Below are 19423 nucleotides of genomic sequence, written 5' to 3'. Positions count from 1 at the left end.
CATAAGTTTATTTAATTTTGAAATGGTAAATCATCATGCTTTAAAAATCATCTTTTCTTCTTAGACATGATTGTCACTTGGCCTTGTTTACATTTTTGTATTTCAGGAATTTTTTGTTCAGTAGGAAAAAGGATGGGGTTGCTTTTTGCTTCCTTAAAAAGTTTCCTTTTGATTAAAAACTGGGGTATGTACATATTCTGTTAATAGTTCTGTGATGATTTATTTATGTGGTGTAATCCTTATAAGACGAAAGTAGCATTCAAGAATATTGTCAACATTGAAGGAGCTTTTTATTAAAAATCCATGGTAATTGTGTCTTTTGTGTGTGTGTATCTGTATTTTTTCTGCTTTCAGATTTTCAAAACCCTCGGCACAGATGTCGTGAAGTCTGCATTTGAAGGTTATAATGCTTGTGTCTTTGCATATGGGCAAACTGGATCGGGAAAGTCATACACTATGATGGGAAATTCTGTACGTTGTTTTACACTGTGGAAGAAAATTTCTCATTATCTCTCTTTGGACTGATAGAATTATCTCTTTTATCTACTTGGTCTGTACTAACTTGCTTTTCATGTTCTGATCATTCTTTAGCAATAAGATAAAACTCAGTAATAAGTTGGACTAAATTTCCTTTGAGAGATTTTAAATTAGAAATAGTTTTAAGCTTATAAGCATGAATAATGGATGCAAGTCTCAGTTCGTTTTCTGTTTTTAAAGGCTTTATAATCTTATCAAAAAAGTATGCTGGGCCCATAAGTAATTTATTCTTTTTTTCTGCCAGCACAACAGTTTGAATAAAATTACCGAACTCCGTTCTTTTTAAAATTATTCAAAACATATTTTCCTCAAGAGAAATGTTAAAAAAAAAAAAAATCTCTGGTGGAAAGGTACTACATAACCTCAGCATATACATAAAAAGATAATTACTCTGTTTACATAGAGTTTATATAGTTATGGAGTATGTGAGGTTTAGTAGTTATGCTATATAAACTAACAGACATTAAAGTTATACTTGCCCCAAAATACGGAGGAGTAAAAACTAGACATTATTGCAGGTACTTTATCTCGTTCCATGTTTTCTCCAGATCCAGATAGTGCTGGTGTGTTTTATTTATATCATAGTGAAAGCTCTCCTCATTGCCTGTCAGACCTGTGGCCTCTTCTAGCTGTGGAGGTTCCAGCCAGGGATCAAAGGGCTTCCTGCTGGCAGGCACAGTGGGTCTTAAATGCCAAAGGTTTGGTGGTTCACAGAAGTTGTGGTAGTGCATTTTTTAAAAAAGATGTTATTTTTATCTATTTGAGAGAGAACGAGCAGGGTGAGGGCAGAGGGAGAGGGAGAAGCAGACTCCTCGCTGAGCAGGGAAACCAGATGTGGGGATCATGACCTGAGCCAAAGGCAGATGCTTAACCAACTGGGCCACCCAGGCACCTCAGAATAGTAGTAGTGCATTAAAGGAGGGTGGGTCTTTCCAGATGGAAACATTTGAGTGCCTGTGAGCTGGCTTTTAAATTCAGGCTTTTCCTTCACAGGAGTAGATAAATGCTGTGCTGTGAATCCTCAGTGCTGAACAGCATGGAAGAATACATGGGAGAGCAAGCCGTTAGTTTCAGGAGTTTCACATTTCTTTTTATCATTACTTCTCCCTTCCTAGTTTCCCACTGTGGCTTTGCAAAAAAAAAAAAAAAAAAAAAAAATGCCTTCTCTAAAAATGAAATTTGCATGTTGATCTTCTAGTAGCTCTTTTACGTTAAGTTAAACATTCTTAAAGCACTCCCAAATCACACCTCTTTTTCTCTGAACTTATAGTTAGTTGAGCACTGTTTGGGTCTTCCTTTTTTATTTTGTGTTTTTAAAGGCACAACAACATCAAAAAAAAAAAAATATGGCAAAACGCCCTATTTTCCATGATAAGAATTGGTACCAACTTAATGGTGTAAGGGAAAAAAGTTCTCTTAATGCTGTGATGGTGTTTTTTGTTTGGGGTGGGGCATGTTGGGTGAAGGTAGGGAGCGTCTTCGGAAGGAAACATGAAGCTCTGAAGTTTTGGTTTCCTAGCAAGAACACTTAGCCTCATCTTTAACATCGTTCTGGGTTCATCAGCTTGTCAATGCCAGCTGAACCACGAATACTCCTGAAGATACCCACGTCGCAGAAGTCACATGACGTATTAAAATCTGTCTTGGAAGGCCGAAGTTGGGATCAGTGCATCAGGAGAGGGATAGGATACATGTTTTAATTTGGTCATGTCACCTAAGGGTTAAGAAGATTACCAGCAACTTTGAGTGCCTACCAAGGTCTCATTGGTGTTTTTCTTTTCTGCTCATTGTATATTTCACCTTTGGTCATTTGACCCGATCAGATTTTCCACATTTATTCTATAGCTGTAGACCACCTTGTTGGAAAGTTTAAGGAATAGATCTATGTTTTCAAGTCAGGATTTAACTGATTGAGAGCTGATAACTGTATATTACTCTAGACCTAGCATGTGCAAGTTAGAAAGCTCTGTCCTCTCATTTCAGAGGATAGGAAGCAGTCCTGAGGGGGTAAATGGTGTATTTGGGGCCCTGCGGTGGTAGGCCTGGGGTTGACGTGCAGGTCCCTTGAGTCTAAATCCACTCTGGCAAATTGCAGAGTCAGCCATCAGTTGCTTTTATTTCAAGTGACAGCTGTGGCATTCTTCCTTCCCACTGCAGGGTGATTCTGGCTTAATACCTCGGATCTGTGAAGGGCTCTTCAGTCAGATAAATGAAACCACCAGATGGGATGAAGCGTCTTTTCGAACAGAAGTCAGGTAGGGCCTGTGGGCTGAGTAACTGTGTGTGTGAGCTTGGTTGGAGTTTCTCCCCAGGCACGAGGAGTAGATAAAGGATAAAACCTTTGGATTCCTGAAGGCAGAAAGCATTTTCCCCTCCTATACTATCACAGCTAGAAGCAAAGCTTAAAATATGTCTGTTTTCAGTGACTTTCTTGGGTGCAGTTTGGATTAGGATTTGGGGAGGCTAGCAGAAGTAATCCTGCTTGGTCAGAAACTCTGACATAGGATGTTTACCGCAAATAGAATGAGTTTTTGACTTTTAATGTGTACCCAGTTCACTTGCCTTCTTTTATCTGAATAAAGTTTGTTTTATTCTTTGTGTTTGTAGGATCACTGTACAGCTAATCTTTAAATAAATCTGTATGGTTGAGGTGTTTTGTTTTGTTTTGTTTTCTCCTTGAAATTAAAACTTGGTGGGGAGCCAGTCTTCTCTTTGGTTTTGAGGACAGACATAGCAATTGGAGGTCCTTATGGCTGCCTGACCTCTGAGTGGCTGTGTGGCCTTGGACAAGTTGTTTAAAAAAACTCTGAACCTCTATTACCTCATCTGTAAAATGGGATAATAGTAGTACTTGCCTCTGGGCTGTCATATGGATTAAATGAAGAAATCCACTTACTGTACTAAGCCTAGTACCTGATAAATAACCTCACCTATGAATATATGTTGCTGCTATTATTGTTTTGTTGTTATAGTAATGTCTGAAATCATTTTACTGAGTTCAGTCCTATTTAAAATTTTTAGTTACTTGGAAATTTATAACGAACGTGTGAGAGATCTACTTAGGCGGAAGTCATCCAAAACCTTCAATCTAAGAGTCCGAGAGCATCCAAAAGAAGGACCGTATGTTGAGGGTAAGAGTGAATATTTCACAGCTTTGTTCTTCTTGAGAATTTGTGTAAAAACAATAGTTTCAGGGGAAAAACATAAGATAATGGTGAGATGTGAAAAGTTTCTTTATCTTTGGCCTTTTATCCTAGTAAAAATGACATGCTGTCACTATAGCTGTCATTAGTGTGAATTTATACTTCACTGGGCAGTTACTGATTTCATGGACTCACCAGTAGATTTCCTCTGGCTCTCAGGAGAAGAAGTCTCTGGAAATTGGTTTTCCAGTGTTCTCAGGCAGCATAAGCAGCCCTACAAGCTGTCTCTTCACGTGGCCTTGTGTCTTAGTGCTATGTTTTTACTGACCTTAACGGTAACTTAGGAACATAACAAGATTCTAAGACTTCTTACCTTAATGGAAGAGCACTAACAGAGTTTCCTGTGCTGTGGTCCTCAGCATCTGTGTTGTGATAACACTGGCTGTGTTATGAGAAATGCTGGGCCAAGGGCTGGTCCTTGCTAAGTATTCACACATATAGGCTAGGTTTAAAGCTGTCTTGATAAATGCAGCCACTCAGCTGACTTGCGGAGGTGGCTGAGTTGTGGCTGACCATAGGAATCACACCCAGAAAGGTGCTTTCCTCTGGTTCTTGTCCTTCATCTGTGTCTCGTTGGAGACAGAGATAAGAACTGGTCCTGGGCTTAAAAAGGTGTTCCTCTTTTGGTTGTCTTTTTCACCTTGGTGATACCAAGTGTTCTGACAGGACTCCATCTGCATTTTATTAAATTTCCAATTGAAATTTTGCTTTTTATGCCCAAAGTAAGTTGTATAACTAGGTATTTGTTTTGTGGAGCGTGGAATAGCTATTATTGTTAATAGCTTTTAGGCAAACTGTGCCTTCATGCTTCCCTTTAATTGTCTTATCAGATGCTAAAACATAGTATAAAGCTGGTTTATGAAAAGACAGAATAATCAAACAGGGGAAAACATCCAGAATCTGATGTAGAGACTTAGGGGGATGTAGTTTCTAATAAATCTGATATTCAAACATTGGAGGAATATTGGTTGTTAAGCTGCCTGGGAGGGGAAAAAAAAAAGAGTAAATTGGTACCATACTCCATTTCTATACCAGGAGAAATGGCAAATGGAACAAAGATTTTAATGTCAAAAGTGACATAGTAAAATGAGTATAAGGAACTATGGGTTAACTATTTTTCCAGAAATCTGGAGAAGGGAAGTCCTTTAAAAAATTTCACTTAAAACTCAGAAACCAAAACCAAAACCAAACAAAACAAAACAACTCTGAAACCATGAAATAAGAGTATTAAATTTGAAATGGTAAAATAATAAGACTCGGCAGAAGCACCATCAGCAAAGTGAAAGGACAACTTACAAATTGGGGAAAATCTTTTCAATTAAACTTTCAGATAGAAGACTAATTTCCCTAATCTATAAAGAGATCCTATAACTAACTAACTAACAGCAGAGTCAACAGCCAAGTAGAAAAATGAACACAGGATGTGGATAGACTGTTCACAGAAATGAAAATGCAGGTGGTTTTTAAATGGAGGAAAGAATGCACAGCCTCACTCATACTCAGAGAAAAACAAAACAAAACGGTCTTCAAGATAACATTTTTTACCTATCCTTGGTAAGTAAGCCTGATAAGACAGTGTTGGGAGATGGGCAGTCTCATATGTTGCTACTGCTGGGTGTAAATTGCCTTCTATGGATGACAATTTTGCAATATCCATCAAAATTTCAAATGTGCTTGGATCTAGCACTTCGGCCCTTAAGAATTTACTCTGCAGAAATATTCACACATATTTGAAAAGACTTTTATACAAGATTATTTGTAGTAGTGTTACTTGTAATTGGAAACAAAATGTAAACAACCATCTATGGTCTCAATAGGAGACTGGTTAAATTGGGTATGGTACCTGCATACAGTTGAATGCTCTTCAGCCATATAAATGAGTGAGGAATCACCTTAACTGATATAGAATATTCTTCAGTTATTATGACATAGAAACAAACAGGATGCAAAGCAATGTTTATGGTATGCTGCCATGTTTGAAAGGGGCAAGAAGATGGTTTTATGTATATGTATTGGTTATTTCTAGAAGGGTATGGATAAACTAATAACACTGGGTTACCTGACAGAAGGGAAGTGGGGAGCGAACTTAGGATAGGGGTCAGGGAGACCCTTTACACAGTATACCTTTTGTAGGCTTCGATTTTAGAACCATATGAATGTTCCCCAGAAATGAATACAAAATGTTTTTAAAGAATTAAAAAGATGCTCTCTGGTTTGGCATGAAGGTAGTGTTTGTATTTACCTTGCTCTGACTGATGCTCATGAGGTTGATGAGAATAACCAACACTTATACAAGTATGCGTTATTAGAGGCGACTGAGCTCAGTGAGGTTAATTGACTCACACGTAACCATGTAAGTCCACTAGTGGGCGGCAGATTGGGCTTTGATCCTGGACGGTCCCAGCCCTAGGGTCCGTGTTATAAACTACCACAGCGTAGAACAAGTGAGATCTCTAAACCGGTCAACGGATCTGTTCAGTTGTGTGTTCTGTCAGAGAGGTAAATTTCTTACTCTGTTTACTAGAGATTAGGGAGATTTCCTCAGCTCCCCCCTCCACACTTTTTTCTTTTCTTTTTTTTTTTTTTTTTTCCAGATTTATCCAAACATTTAGTACAGAATTACAGTGATGTCGAAGAACTAATGGATGCGGGAAATATCAATCGAACCACAGCAGCGACTGGGATGAACGACGTCAGCAGCAGATCTCATGCCATCTTCACCATCAAGTTCACTCAGGTGAGGGCAGCAGCGGGACCGGCTGGCTCCATCCCCGAGGTCTTTACCAGGTGATTAGCACCAGCTGAGGACCGATCATTGTTGAACCAGGAGCAGCAGCAGGCAAAGGTGACTGCCTGTCATCTCCTTGTTAATTAGAGTCGAACATGTGCTGTGTGCAGAGTCTCTCTGTGGTTACAGTCACAGTCGTTTGAAATGTCCAGATGTGTACCCTTAAGAAATACTTAGCAGGCTTCTACCCTGCTCTGGACGTTAAAAAAACTTGCTTTGTGCATAATGAAGCCAAAGTTTTCATTGTTGTGAGCTCTGCGGGAGATAATAGATTGCCAAGTCAGGCCAGCTGGGGGCCAAGGTGAGTAACTCATAGTGGTACATTATGGCTCCATGGCACTCACCCCACAATGTTGAGTAGGATTATGAGAATGACATTAAAGGGCAAGCGACATTTTTAAGTATTGATGTAAGAACTCATTCTGATCAGGAGGTGGAGAGCATTTTGAATATGTGTGGAAATTATTGAGGGTAACTATTTTAAGACCTAGGCCAGTAGAACACATGAATGTAAACGTGTACATAGGGTCCTCTCGGGGCTTCCACATGGGTTAGGAGTTTGGGGATGTCCTGACCTATATTAACCATTGAACATATCAGATACAAAAAGATAGTGTTTAATTAAGGAGGGGATCACAGAGCAAAGAAAATAAACAAAAAAATTCTCAAAGGTCAATCAGAACAAATCCCTTCACATCTTTACCTTTAGTTAGATCTTTGTTTTGTTTTTTTAAAGATTTTAAAAAGATTCTGTTTTGGTTTTTTAAAGATTTGACTTATTTATTTGACAGGGGCGGCGGGGGGCGGGGAGGAATAGGAGAAGCAGGTTCCACGCTGAGCAGGGAGCCCTGTGTGGGGCTTGATCCCAGAACCCTGGGATCATGACCTGAGCCAAACGCAGATGCTTAACCCACTGAGACACGCAGGCACCCCAGGTCTTTGCTTTTTGATTTGCTGTAGTTTATTGGATTTTCTCCTTCCTGGTTAATGTAGATTAGGTTGTGGCCATCCCTAGTTTGTAAGAGGCTTACATTTCTACCAAAATATATTAATTTCTTTTTGGCATTTTGGTTTAGACTGTTAAATGTAAGTTAAAAGTCTTAGGGAGTGTAAAATTTTGGTAGAATTCAGAATCAAAGAATACATTATTTAAGGTTTTCAGTTTTTTATAATTTGTGAAACAAGTTTTAACATTGGATAATCACCAAATTATCTTTTACATAACTGTCTGCATTTATCCCATTTTGGAGAGCCCTTGTGCTTGGAATGCTGAAGATTCTAGATGAGAACAAAACTAGTTATTTGTTTACTTCTTTTTTCTTTGCGAGTGCCCTCAGTGACTTGCATCCTGTTCTGCCACAGTCAGACTCAATAGCCTTTGTTGGGAACGACCGAGTGATGATTGGAGTAATGGAACAGTTCTTCAGAAAGTTTAAGAATGACATATGGTAGACTTCTGTTGTATTCAGTTTCATCTGGAAGTTTCTGTAATCAGTGAGAAGGCCTATGAAATAACAAGATTAAAAAAAACCAAAAACGCAAAAAAACGAAAAACAACTCTGCCCTGAGAGATCACAGTGAGGAGTGGAAAATAATTAGGATTTGTATCACAAACAACATCAGTGCTCTTTATACCCCTTCAATTTTGCTTTTATGTTTTGCTGCAGGCAAAATTTGATTCTGAGATGCCGTGTGAAACCGTGAGTAAGATCCATCTAGTCGATCTTGCTGGAAGTGAGCGCGCAGATGCCACCGGTGCCACTGGGGTCCGGCTGAAGGAAGGGGGGAATATTAACAAATCCCTCGTGACTCTGGGAAATGTCATTTCTGCCTTAGGTGGGTTTTTGCTCGTCCTCTGCTGCCTCTTACTCTTCACCATACTGTATTAGCATGAAGCAATTACGTTTAACGTTTGTGTTACAGAGCGAGTTTACAGCCTTAAGGTTTTCTGAAGCCAAATTAGAGCGAAAAACATCACAGTTTTTTTTTTTTTTCTTTTTTGTCTATGCAGCCGACTTATCTCAGGATGCGGCAAACCCTCTTGTGAAGAAGAAGCAAGTTTTTGTGCCTTACAGGGATTCTGTTTTGACTTGGTTGTTGAAAGATAGCCTTGGTGGGAACTCTAAAACCATCATGATCGCCAGTAAGGATTCCAGGTTCTTTTCCTCAGCATATAGTGTTTTATATGAACTAACTGTAGATGTTTAAGTTTCAAGTGTCTTGTTGGGAAATAGTACCTTTTTAAAAATTTTAAAAACAATAATTTTTCTATCTTGAAGAAAAGCACTGTGATCCCATCTACACTATCCTATTAGTAACTCTCCTTCCCATTTCCTATTTAGATAAACTTGCCATGTGTTGTGTGCAAGCTGGGATACTATGTGCAGAATGGCTCTCACCCTGTCTTTGCTCAAAGTATAGGATAGAAACTTTTCACTTCACGAGCTCACAGGAGAAAATCAGTACAGGAACATAAAGTGAAAATAACCCAACTTTTGTTTTTCTATTCTGAAGCAGTACATGTAGAATTTAAATGAGGAATTGAGAGGCAAAACAACAAGGTACATAAATAATGGTAGCAGTTCTAGATGTTGCTGCTGCATTATCACTAACTGGAAGAAATGTAGCAGAAAGGAAAAATGGGCAAAGAGGAGACAGTTGCCAGGGGGAGCTCAGAAACTTTTAACTCCACTTTTGCTTGCCCCCTACTCCTATTCCCTTCCCATGTTTGCATCTCTGTCACTCCCCAGGCCTTGTATAAATGCTGGAGCAAAGGGCTCTGTCTTGGGGTGTGTACCCTGGGTGCAACTATCTAGTTTCCCGAGCCCTACAGGCTGTGGTGAGGGAGAGGGCAGTTCACCAAACTTTAAGAAGAGAAGAATACACTGACCTACTGTCCGTTTGAAAAATGATCATGCTCTAGACTTTTATAGATGGTAGGCTTCGCCAAAACCTTTAAAAGCATTTTAATTTCTATGTAATATTGAGGTGTACAGGTAGTCTTGAAATCATCTTCCTGTGTCTTCAACAGAGAAACTCCTTGAAGCACAGAGGAGTATATCTCATTTTAGAGTTGGTTGGATAGCTGGCTAATTCTAGACTTAAGGGGAGCAAAATGACATTTAATTTGGTATAGTGAGCACCTTTCCTATAAATCTTAGATAATTTTTAATATTCATTACTGTGGCAATGAATATTTAGTCTATCCAATGACCTGGGGTTAATCTGACTTTTAAATTACGAACCAACTTTGTGTTAAATGAAACACAGAGTGCTGGATAAATTATTTTTTGAATTCATTTTTCACAGCCATTTCACCTGCTGATGTCAATTACGGAGAAACCCTAAGTACTCTTCGCTATGCAAATAGAGCCAAAAACATCATCAACAAGCCTACTATTAATGAGGACGCCAACGTCAAACTCATCCGTGAGCTGCGTGCCGAAATAGCCAGACTGAAAACGCTGCTTGCTCAAGGGAATCAGGTTGGGTTTTTCTGAGATTTATGGATAATTTTCTTTGAGTAATGACATCTATTTCTAGATCTTAATGAGACAATTATCTCACTCGTTGTATTGATTTGAGTAAATAAGTGCTAAGTAAAGCTTTGAATGAGTTAGCCAGTCTCTCCTTTACATTACCCTCCCATTGGCCTTTGCATTCATTATGGGCTCTGTGTGGAAGATTTTATCCACTAAACCTGAAATGATTAACTATCTAATAGTTATCAATTATGGATGGAAATTTAGCATGCAATAGGATTAGCAGCATAATCTCCATTAGTGGAAGGAAATTGAGGTGCTTGGAGTAATATTTAAAATTCTACCCATGCATTTTATGACTTGAAAATGTATTTTAACAGAATGAAAGACTTGTTTGAGGACCTTTCTGAATCTATTTTGTATTGCCCATTACAGGGGTGGTTATGGTGTTACGGTGACATGTGTGACAAGCCTGCGGCTGGCTGAGATGTTGTCCCTGAGGCCTTGCTTGATTGTCAAAATGGCCTTACTTCAGGATCTTTGGGGTTCTAATGAAGGGGCTTTGTCCTTTGATTTTTTTCACAATGAACTTGCTAACCTACGTAGTATACACACAGAGTTACATTTTGAGATGAGTAGTGTGAATTAGGTTCTGATAGGTTTTAGATGCTGTTGTGAAGAAAGGCCACCCTTGAAAGAAGACCAGGGATAGCTTTTTTAAATATTCAACTTAGAATCAAGTTAGAAATAAACAAAGATCCGTTTCTTCTCGTTTTCTTAACCCGCATATGGATGCCTTAAGTGTATAATTAAAAAAATGCTTTTTTTTTTTTTAAAGATTTTATTTATTTATTTGACAGACAGAGATCACAAGTAGGCAGAGAGGCAGGCAGAGAGAGAGAGGGAAGCAGGCTCCCTGCTGAGCAGAGAGCCCGATGCAGGACTCGATCCCAGGATCCTGAGATCATGACCTGAGCCGAAGGCAGCGGCTTAACCCACTGAGCCACCCAGGCGCCCAAAAATTGCTTTTCTTTAAATGCAGAGTGCTCTCTCTAGAACAGCTTTTCATTTAGGAATATGTGGCCCTTGAAGCCCTAGTACCAGTACCAGTGGTTTGGCCCCTGAAACCATCACCAGGATGAAAACCTCATTGAGTTTCCTGTGTCCTGAAATACACCTGATGGTTCTTTCCCGTAAGATGACAGTTGAATAGGAATTGTTCATTGCACTTAGAAATATCTCCACGTATATTTTATGTTTTGACGTGGACCTTTCCTGTGTGTGAAAGGCAGTTGCCAGAGTGAATGACCCAGCTGTATGTGATGTTGTCAGGCTCCTCTAACTTGTGACATGATATTTGCTTTAATTTGCACACCATGTTATTGGGATCTTGTTTTCAGTGTTATTAAAACATTACCTATCTGAGGTGAACATTTAGGGGTGATGTGATAGGGTCATCCAAACTTTACATCTGTGAGGGAAAGTATTTGGAAAATTCTTTTTTTTTTTTAATTAAAGATTTTATTTATTTATTTGACAGACAGAGATTACAAGTAGGCAGAGAGGCAGGCAGAGAGAGAGGAGGAAGCAGGCTCCCCGCTAAGCAGAGAGTCCGATGTGGGGCTCGATCCCAGGACACTGGGATCATGACCCGAGCTGAAGGCAGAGGCTTTAACCCACTGAGCCACCCAGGCGCCCCTATTTGGAAAATTCTTGGTGCAACTTGTTCTCAATGGTTTACTGAGTTATGGGAATGAAGGGAGAAAAAAAAGGAAGAACAGCCTTTTTAAATTAAACTGAGGAAATCCTTGAAGGGAGCCTTATCATATGGGCAGAAAACTTTAAGTTATTAAAACTTTACATATTCTATCTGAGGAATGTCTTTAGAGGTATTGTATGTGCCAGTGGCCTTTTATCTTCTTTTATGACCAATGGCTGCAGTATAATTAAAGGAGTATTTTTGTTGCTGTAGTTTTGAGGGTGAAGATGGAAGAGACAGTTAAGTCTATTTTAGAATGCATTGAAGATAAAATTCTTTGTTAAACTTAATACATTATAGTAAAAACAGGAATCCCAATTTAAAATAATTTATTACACTATGAAACTAGAAATTGTTGTGAGACAATACAGGCTTATCCTAAATTAATTAAATTTCTGATGCTCAATAAAATAAGCAGGTGTTCTTAAGTGCCCATTAAAAAAATCTCTGTAATTTTTTCTGATGACATTGCTCTATTCTGGTGATATTCCAAATGCTGCCATGGTTCACTGAATATTCACATCAAAGTTCCATTATTTGCTTAAGGACAGCTAAATAAAAATCAGCTCCTCCTTTTAATAAGTTTATGTATTTGCCATTGCCCAGGGTCATGTGCATCAGAGTTTCAAAAGTACAACGTAAATAAAGCACAAGAATCGAACATGTATTTGCTTCTCCTACTACACAGATAGAGATATACAGATATATATGTAGTGGTTTGTATATACATATATAGGAGCTCTTTATTGAAGAATTGTGTAGGTACAGGAAAATTCCATATTATAAGTATCCAGATCAGTGAATTTTTGCAAGCTGAACCTACCGTCTAACCTGCACCCATATGAAGGAACAGAACTTACCAGGACTCTGGAAGACCCCCTTGGTGTCCCTCTTCCAGGTGCTACCTGTCATTTCCTTCAAGAGTACCCCGACTTCTGAGGGCATGGATTAGGTTTTATAGTCGTCTGTTTTTGTTCTTTGTATAAATGGAATCATGCAGTATATACTCCTTTGATCTCTCTTCCATTCAGTGTCGTGTTCATGAGATTGATCCACGTTGTTGCCCGTAATTGTGGGTCGTTCCTTGTCCCTTGTGTACTGAATTCCATCAGACACCTGTGTCCCAGCTCATTTCTCCCTTCTGATTCTGATGGGCATTTGGGGAGTCCCTTTCTGGGACTGTTAGTGTTGCTATTGAGTCTCGTCTCCGTGTCTTTTAGTGAAGGTACAGATGCATTTCGACTAGGTTTATACCTAAGGGTGGGTGGAGTTGGTGGGTCAGAAGGTGTATATATTTGTGTATATATTTGCTAATACTGCCAGACAGTTTTCTAAAGAGCCTCTACCAAGTTAGATTCCACCGTCAGTGTATGAAGGTGCCAGCTCTGGTTGCCGCGGGTCCCCAGCCACACACATGGGATTGTCCATTTCTCCTTGTAACCATCCGATGGATGTGGAGTTGGGCTTCAGAAGGGTTTTAGTGTGCACTTCTCAGATGGTTAATGAAGTCAAGCATTTTGATTGCTTGTCTTTTCAAGTATTCTCTTTTGTTACATTTAAAGCATATTTTCAGACTTCTGCTTTGAATCTGGCAAGAGAGAATGTCTGTGAACTCCTTTTCTCTTGAATGTATCTGGAGATAAGAAAATTAGACAATACAGAAATGAAGTAAGCCAGAAAAGTCAGGAGGCAAAGAAAGACAAGAAGAGAAGATGGAAGTAGAATGGATTTCTTATTTGTGTAGCTGGAGTCACAGAGAAACTTTAAATGATAGCTGGATAATAAAAATGTCCTCACGGGCAAACTTTTAAGATGGACACATCTCTGAGAGGGTCACATAGTAAAACTGTTACATGATGTTTGTAAGACCAAGCACAGGTCCACTAGGTAATTCAAAGGGGAAAGAAGGAGGTATAAAAACTGCATTATGTTGTTTTTATATTTTATATAATGTATAAATAAAAAAGGCACTTTATTATAGCAAAGAGTGCAATTCATAACTAAAATCAAACATGATGTCAGCTTTTATAAAGGAAAAAAACCCACAACAACACTATAGGAAATAGCAGTAGACAAAGCTAAAAACATTTGCCACAGGGAATCATAACTCCTCTTTCTCATTTCATGAGAGCTCATATAGGCCAAGCTAAGGAACAACATAGCATATTTATATGACACCATGAAAATTTGCTCTAATCAGTGCAAACCAGGAAAGTAAGATAGCCAACTTGTACACTTTCTTTATTATGAAAAGAGCTTCTATTAAAAAAGATAAGAAAGAGGCACATGGGTGGCTCAGTCAGTTAAGCATCATCCTTCAGCTTAGGTCATGATCCCGGGATCCTGGGATGGAGCCCATGTCGGCATTCCTGCTCAGCGGGGAGCCTGCTTCTCCCTCTGCCCCCCTCATTTGTGCTTGCTCATTCTCTCTTTCTCTCAAATAAGTAAAATATTGAAAAGAGATAAAAGATCACAAGCTGATAGAAAAGTGAACAAAGGATGTGAGCACAGTTCACAGAAAAAAGTTTCGGATGGTTCCTAATCTATGAAAATATGCTCAACGTCCCTTGAAATACAGTAAATGCAAATACTAAGAATAGTGAAATGAATATATATACAAAAATGGGCACACTGACAAATAGTCATTAAGCTATGTAAATTATACCTCAAAATTCTTAAAAAACCTATCGGAAGGGCACAGCTCCGCAATGCTTGACTGCAGAGTACGTTGGCAAGGGTAGGAGGCAGCAGGTGCTGGTCCATGTGGTTAGTAGCGTTGATAACGTTGCATTTTTGATGTAGTGTAATTGATTTAACGCATGAACTTCATCTGAGTATTATTTAATCCTGAACATTTTTCTTCTAAAAAAATGTTTCTAAAAAAATGGACACCCTGCAAAGAGTACTTTAATTGAAAATGGTTTAGTTTTACCTGAAATTTCTTTTAAAAGGACTCAGGTTGGGTTTCCAAAAGGTGTAACGGTCATGATAGCCTGCATGCTTGTGTTCAGTCTGATTATCTGCTGAGTAGTTGATGCGGTAGGAATGTTTCAGCTTTTGAGTAGAGAGGAAAGATGCCAAGAGTGGAGTCTGTAAAATTAGCCATGTTGTAAAGGGGTTGCTGATTGTTTTGAAAATTGCCGATCATATATAAACAGTGCAGTCATAATAACGCCCGCCATTTGCATTTCTTCACTGGCACCTCTTTGTTTAGTACCATCTGGGTGCAAGACAACGTGCTAGGTGCTGCCTCCATGTGCCATCGTCATGCATTAGCAGAACTCCTCTCCTTTCACTAAGGATGAAGTTGCTTTACTAATGGTTAACTTGCTGGCTTTATTCTCTCTAATCTGGAAAACGTGGGATGCCAGCTTTAGAACGGGGCAACATCTCTGATGATAAAAATGACCCCTTCTAGAAGACTTGCATCAGGATTAGGACGGACTATACATGAACTATAAGTGTGTGCGGGAAGCCATGATTTTGGGTTTCTCTGAGTGCAGTGACTGGTAACTGGGTGTGTCTCTTGTGGACCTCGGGGGGTAGGCCTCTGCAAGAGATGTTGCCTCCTGTGGGGTGTGGGGCGTCTAAGCCAAGGTGAGCCCCCCACCTGCAGGTTTGAGTCTCAACCCTTCGAGAGGGCCAAAGACAATAGCTCCTGACAGCTGTGAGGACAGTTGCAGAGACTTCATGAGGACCTTGCCATCCTGTCATTAGCTCTGCTGTCTGCTGAGGAGACAGAGGCCAAGTGTGGCCCCCGGTAGTCTTGTTAGCCTGAATGTTGAACTGAGCCCAAGAAGATCACCTTGCGGCTGTTGCTTTCATTTGAATAGAAATTGAGAGGTAAATAATAATGAAAAAATGCTATAGTCTCTGAGGAGGACAACTTGGCAATTAAAAAGAAAATCATACATATAAATGACTCACAAATTCCCTTCGAGGAATTTATCGATACAGCTATGTATAAGGTAGGCAACTGGTATAGGATAGTCATTTATAGCATTGCTGGTGAAACAGAAGATTAGAAAAAACCCTGCATTTCCATAAAGAGGGAAGTATTAACATAAATTATGGAATATCCATATCGTGGAATATTGCACAGTGTGTTGGAATTAATGAAGTGGATTTATTTGTACTGAATTTTTTCCAAGATATATTGTTGAGTGAAAATGGCACTATTCAGAATAGTATTCATGCTGTTTGTTTAAAAAACAACAAAAATATGCTTGCATACACCCGAAAAATTGCAGATTTATGCAGTATATTGGCTAAGACTGGTTGCCTGTGGGATGGGAGGGAGGAAGACCCTTTTTTTTTTTTTGAGTCTAGTTGACACACAGTGTTACATTAGTTTCAGCTGTACAACAGAGTGATTCAGCTTCTCTACATGCTATGCTCACCACAAGTGTAGCTACCATCTGTCACCGTATAATGCTGTTACATTGTTGACTGTGTGCTCTCATCTCTACCTTTTCTGTGACCCCTTTCTTTTATTTCTGATGACATCCTAGGGAGTACTAGGTCCCTGCCTCTCAGATTATGAGTTCCCAAACACAGTCAGAGCCCCTGTGTGTCCCACCTGGCTCCCTTTGCCTCTCCTGCTCTGTCTGCCTTGTCCCACTTCTAGCCTGATTTTGGTGTTTATCGTTCTTATGTCAATCTTTATACCTTTGCAACATAGATTAAAAAAAAAAAGTGGGTACATAGATTGTGGTTTAGCCATACCATACATGGAGTGTAATCCAGCAGTGAAAATAAATGAATTTCATTTGCATGTATCAAGGTGGGTAAATCTCAGAAGCCTGGGGTTGAGCAAGATTTATGCTTCTTTTTGAGTTTTTACATTGTGCGTGTTTATAACAGATGAATCCTTTCAGATCTAGGGATTTAGGTTGTGTTTGATTTTGGCAAAATGTCAGTATGTTACACGTTTGTCTTTTTCCTTTGCTTTACTGATTTGTATTGCAAATGTAGGTTTGCTAGGATGCCATGGTTTTGAATATTACGAGATATGTACCCCATCGATTGAAGACATAGTGATGACTGACACTTTTTGGGCGGTATGGGACAAGACATTTTACCTCTGCTTAATAGTTTATATAGTACTTTTTGATAATTGTCAATCATGGACAAATCTTTCCTGCAGATAATTGCTGTTTACTAATTGCTGTTCTCTTTTATGGCTTAAATTGTAGATCGCCCTCTTAGACTCCCCCACAGCCTTAAGTATGGAGGAAAAACTTCAGCAGAATGAAGCAAGAGTAAGTGATACCTCAAGTTGTTTTTTTAAATCCTGACTTTTGCTATTATTTTAAGCATGTTTTTTGGTACTTGCTGTCCAAAACTCATTTTCCTTCTTCATTTCACTTAACCTTTCCTCTGCCGCACTGCACTTTTAAAGAAGCGCCATAGGGGCGCCTGGGTGGCTCGGTCAGTTAAGCATCTGACTTCAGCTCAGGTTGTGAGATCTCAGCGACCTGGGATCGAGCCGGACCCCTGCCAGTTCTGTGCTAAACAGAGAGTCTGCTTCTCCCTCTGCCCCTCCCTGCCCCTTGTGTGCTCTCTCTCTCAAATAAGCAAAATACTAAAAAAAAAAATAAAGAAGCACCATAGTCGACTTTTTATATATCTTATCACATTCTCTGTGACTTAATAAATGTTTTGTACAGATAGTTAACTGCAATTGAAATTCACTTGCAGGCAGTGCTGATGAAGCCGCAAGGCTTCTGGGTCCTTCAGAGCAGATGGGGGTGGGGGGGGGGGGGGAGGTGACTAGGGCGAGGGAGGCCATGTTCAGCATTCATGAGGCACCGGTAGTCCCCACAGCTTCACTATAGCTGAAGCATGACCACTGTTTAGGTTTTTTTTTTTTTTTTTTTTTTTTTAAATCATTCTTTTACTTTGTTTCTGGTGGGAAGTGCAGCCCTTGGAGAAACTCTGAATAGTCCTGATAGATGCTTACTGTCCCTCAAGCTAGTGAGAGCTGAAGCAGGAAGAGTGACTGGCAGAGAGGGCAGCTCTGGAGATGCTGTGGCCCCTGACATTTCATGGGTGACCTGGTTCTATGCTATTTTTGTTTTTTTTAAAAAAAAAAAACACTCCTCCATGGAAAGAAAAACAGGCATTGAGAACATTTTTGGAGATTGGAATTTGTTCACTGTGCTGAATGGTTAAAATAGATAGAGAAAGAAAATTGGATTCTGTTGGTAAGCTCTTCAAGACTATACAATATTGAAAATATAAATTGGGTTGTAGTTAGGAACTTGTTGACATTTCCCTAGATAATTATGCTGATGAATTTGCTGATAATAGCATTAGTAAAAACATTAGTTTCTTAATTCCTATTTTTCTCATGAAATTTTATATTTTAGTACTCAAATTCTAATTTTGAGTGCTTTGAAATGTCCTGATATAGTCTTAAATTGTTTCTTAATAATCGTTTTCAGGAGTACCTAGCAAGTTAATAGAAACCAATAAACATTTTAATTTAAATGTGTTACACATGCTGTGACAGAAATGACTACCTATCTTGTTCATAACAATTTGTAACTTTTAATCTAGTTTTTTGCTGACCTTTTACAATTGTTTGCTATCTGCTTGGCCATAAATCTTATCACCTGATCATTTGTTAGAGGTGGTATCCCACCTCTGTCTGTTTTATAAGTGAAGATTATTTGCTTTAAATTTAATAGTAAAATCAACTCAAGGCATACTTAACAATTTGTTTAAAGCTAGAATTATTTGATTGAATTTGAAAAGGATTGATAGGCTTGTTTCTTCAGGGAGAACATACCTGCTGGTGAAATGCAGAAGCATTTACTGTTGAATGCTGCGTTTCTTAGATAAATTGCCAGGGAGAATCTGTTAACTGATTATTATAATAAATTGGTAAATTCCATACACTAATCTTTTCTTCTCCTCTAGGGAAAGAAGGCATAAAACTATTCCCTCTCTGAAATCTTCTCCAAAACAAACCCTGATAGCCACGTGGCTTTAACTGCTATCATTAGAGACTGAGGCTGGTGTCACGCAGGGGATGAGAGACCGGAGCATGCATGCAGTCCCAGGCAGCGAAGACAGTCTTCGCAAACCATTAAAAACACGCAAAAACCAAAGCTAGAGAGGGTTGGTCCTGTGTGTTGTATTTATTTATTTTTAACCAAGAAGATGATGGATTTTCACTGTGCTCACTAGTAAAAATGAGGAGATAATGATTTTAACTTAGTCCAGCCCTGTGTGGGGGTGAATGGAGTAAAGTGAATGGCCCCTGAACGACTGGATATAGGTGGGTTAGGTATGTTTTGGTTTTGCTCTTGGGTAAACCATTGCTCCAGTTTCTTCACTTGCTGTCAGTCACAAAGGCTTTCTGTCAGGGAGGTTTCTGACATGAATGCCCTTTCTAGTTACTGTACTCAGTGGCCTGTGGGCAGGGGCTTCCCTTGGAAGAGAGTGTGCGGCAAGAGTATTAGGCATGCACTTTGGCCTGGTTAAGGAAGCCAGCTCCTCAGTGGGAAGAGCAGTAAGTTCAGATGGGACAAGAGTGCGGAAGCAGCAGAGGTGTTAAATTAGGAGAAAGGCTTTCAAAGGACAGAGTGTCTTCTGTCTAATCGTGTCATATTCCGCCCCCCCCCCCCCCCCGCCCGCCATTACTCTG

General features: G+C 39.3%; 1 protein-coding gene across 1 annotated transcript in view; it reads left to right on the top strand.

The window, feature by feature from the left end:
* Window positions 1-19423, top strand: part of LOC111141654 (kinesin family member 16B) — a 282534-nt gene that overhangs the window by 45384 nt on the left and 217727 nt on the right. Inside the window, exons 4-11 of the mRNA XM_022494378.1 lie at window positions 355-471; window positions 2695-2792; window positions 3559-3668; window positions 6335-6477; window positions 8196-8364; window positions 8540-8671; window positions 9838-10013; window positions 16965-17030. Coding sequence (XP_022350086.1) covers window positions 355-471; window positions 2695-2792; window positions 3559-3668; window positions 6335-6477; window positions 8196-8364; window positions 8540-8671; window positions 9838-10013; window positions 16965-17030 — 1011 coding nt within the window. The remainder of the gene's footprint in view (window positions 1-354; window positions 472-2694; window positions 2793-3558; window positions 3669-6334; window positions 6478-8195; window positions 8365-8539; window positions 8672-9837; window positions 10014-16964; window positions 17031-19423) is intronic.

This window comes from Enhydra lutris, unplaced genomic scaffold (genome assembly GCF_002288905.1).
Source record: "Enhydra lutris kenyoni isolate GAN:26980312 unplaced genomic scaffold, ASM228890v2 scaffoldscaffold6, whole genome shotgun sequence".
Lineage (NCBI taxonomy): Eukaryota > Metazoa > Chordata > Mammalia > Carnivora > Mustelidae > Enhydra > Enhydra lutris.
The sequence above is the reverse complement of the archived record's forward strand: the minus strand, read 5'-3'. Positions and strand labels throughout refer to the sequence as shown.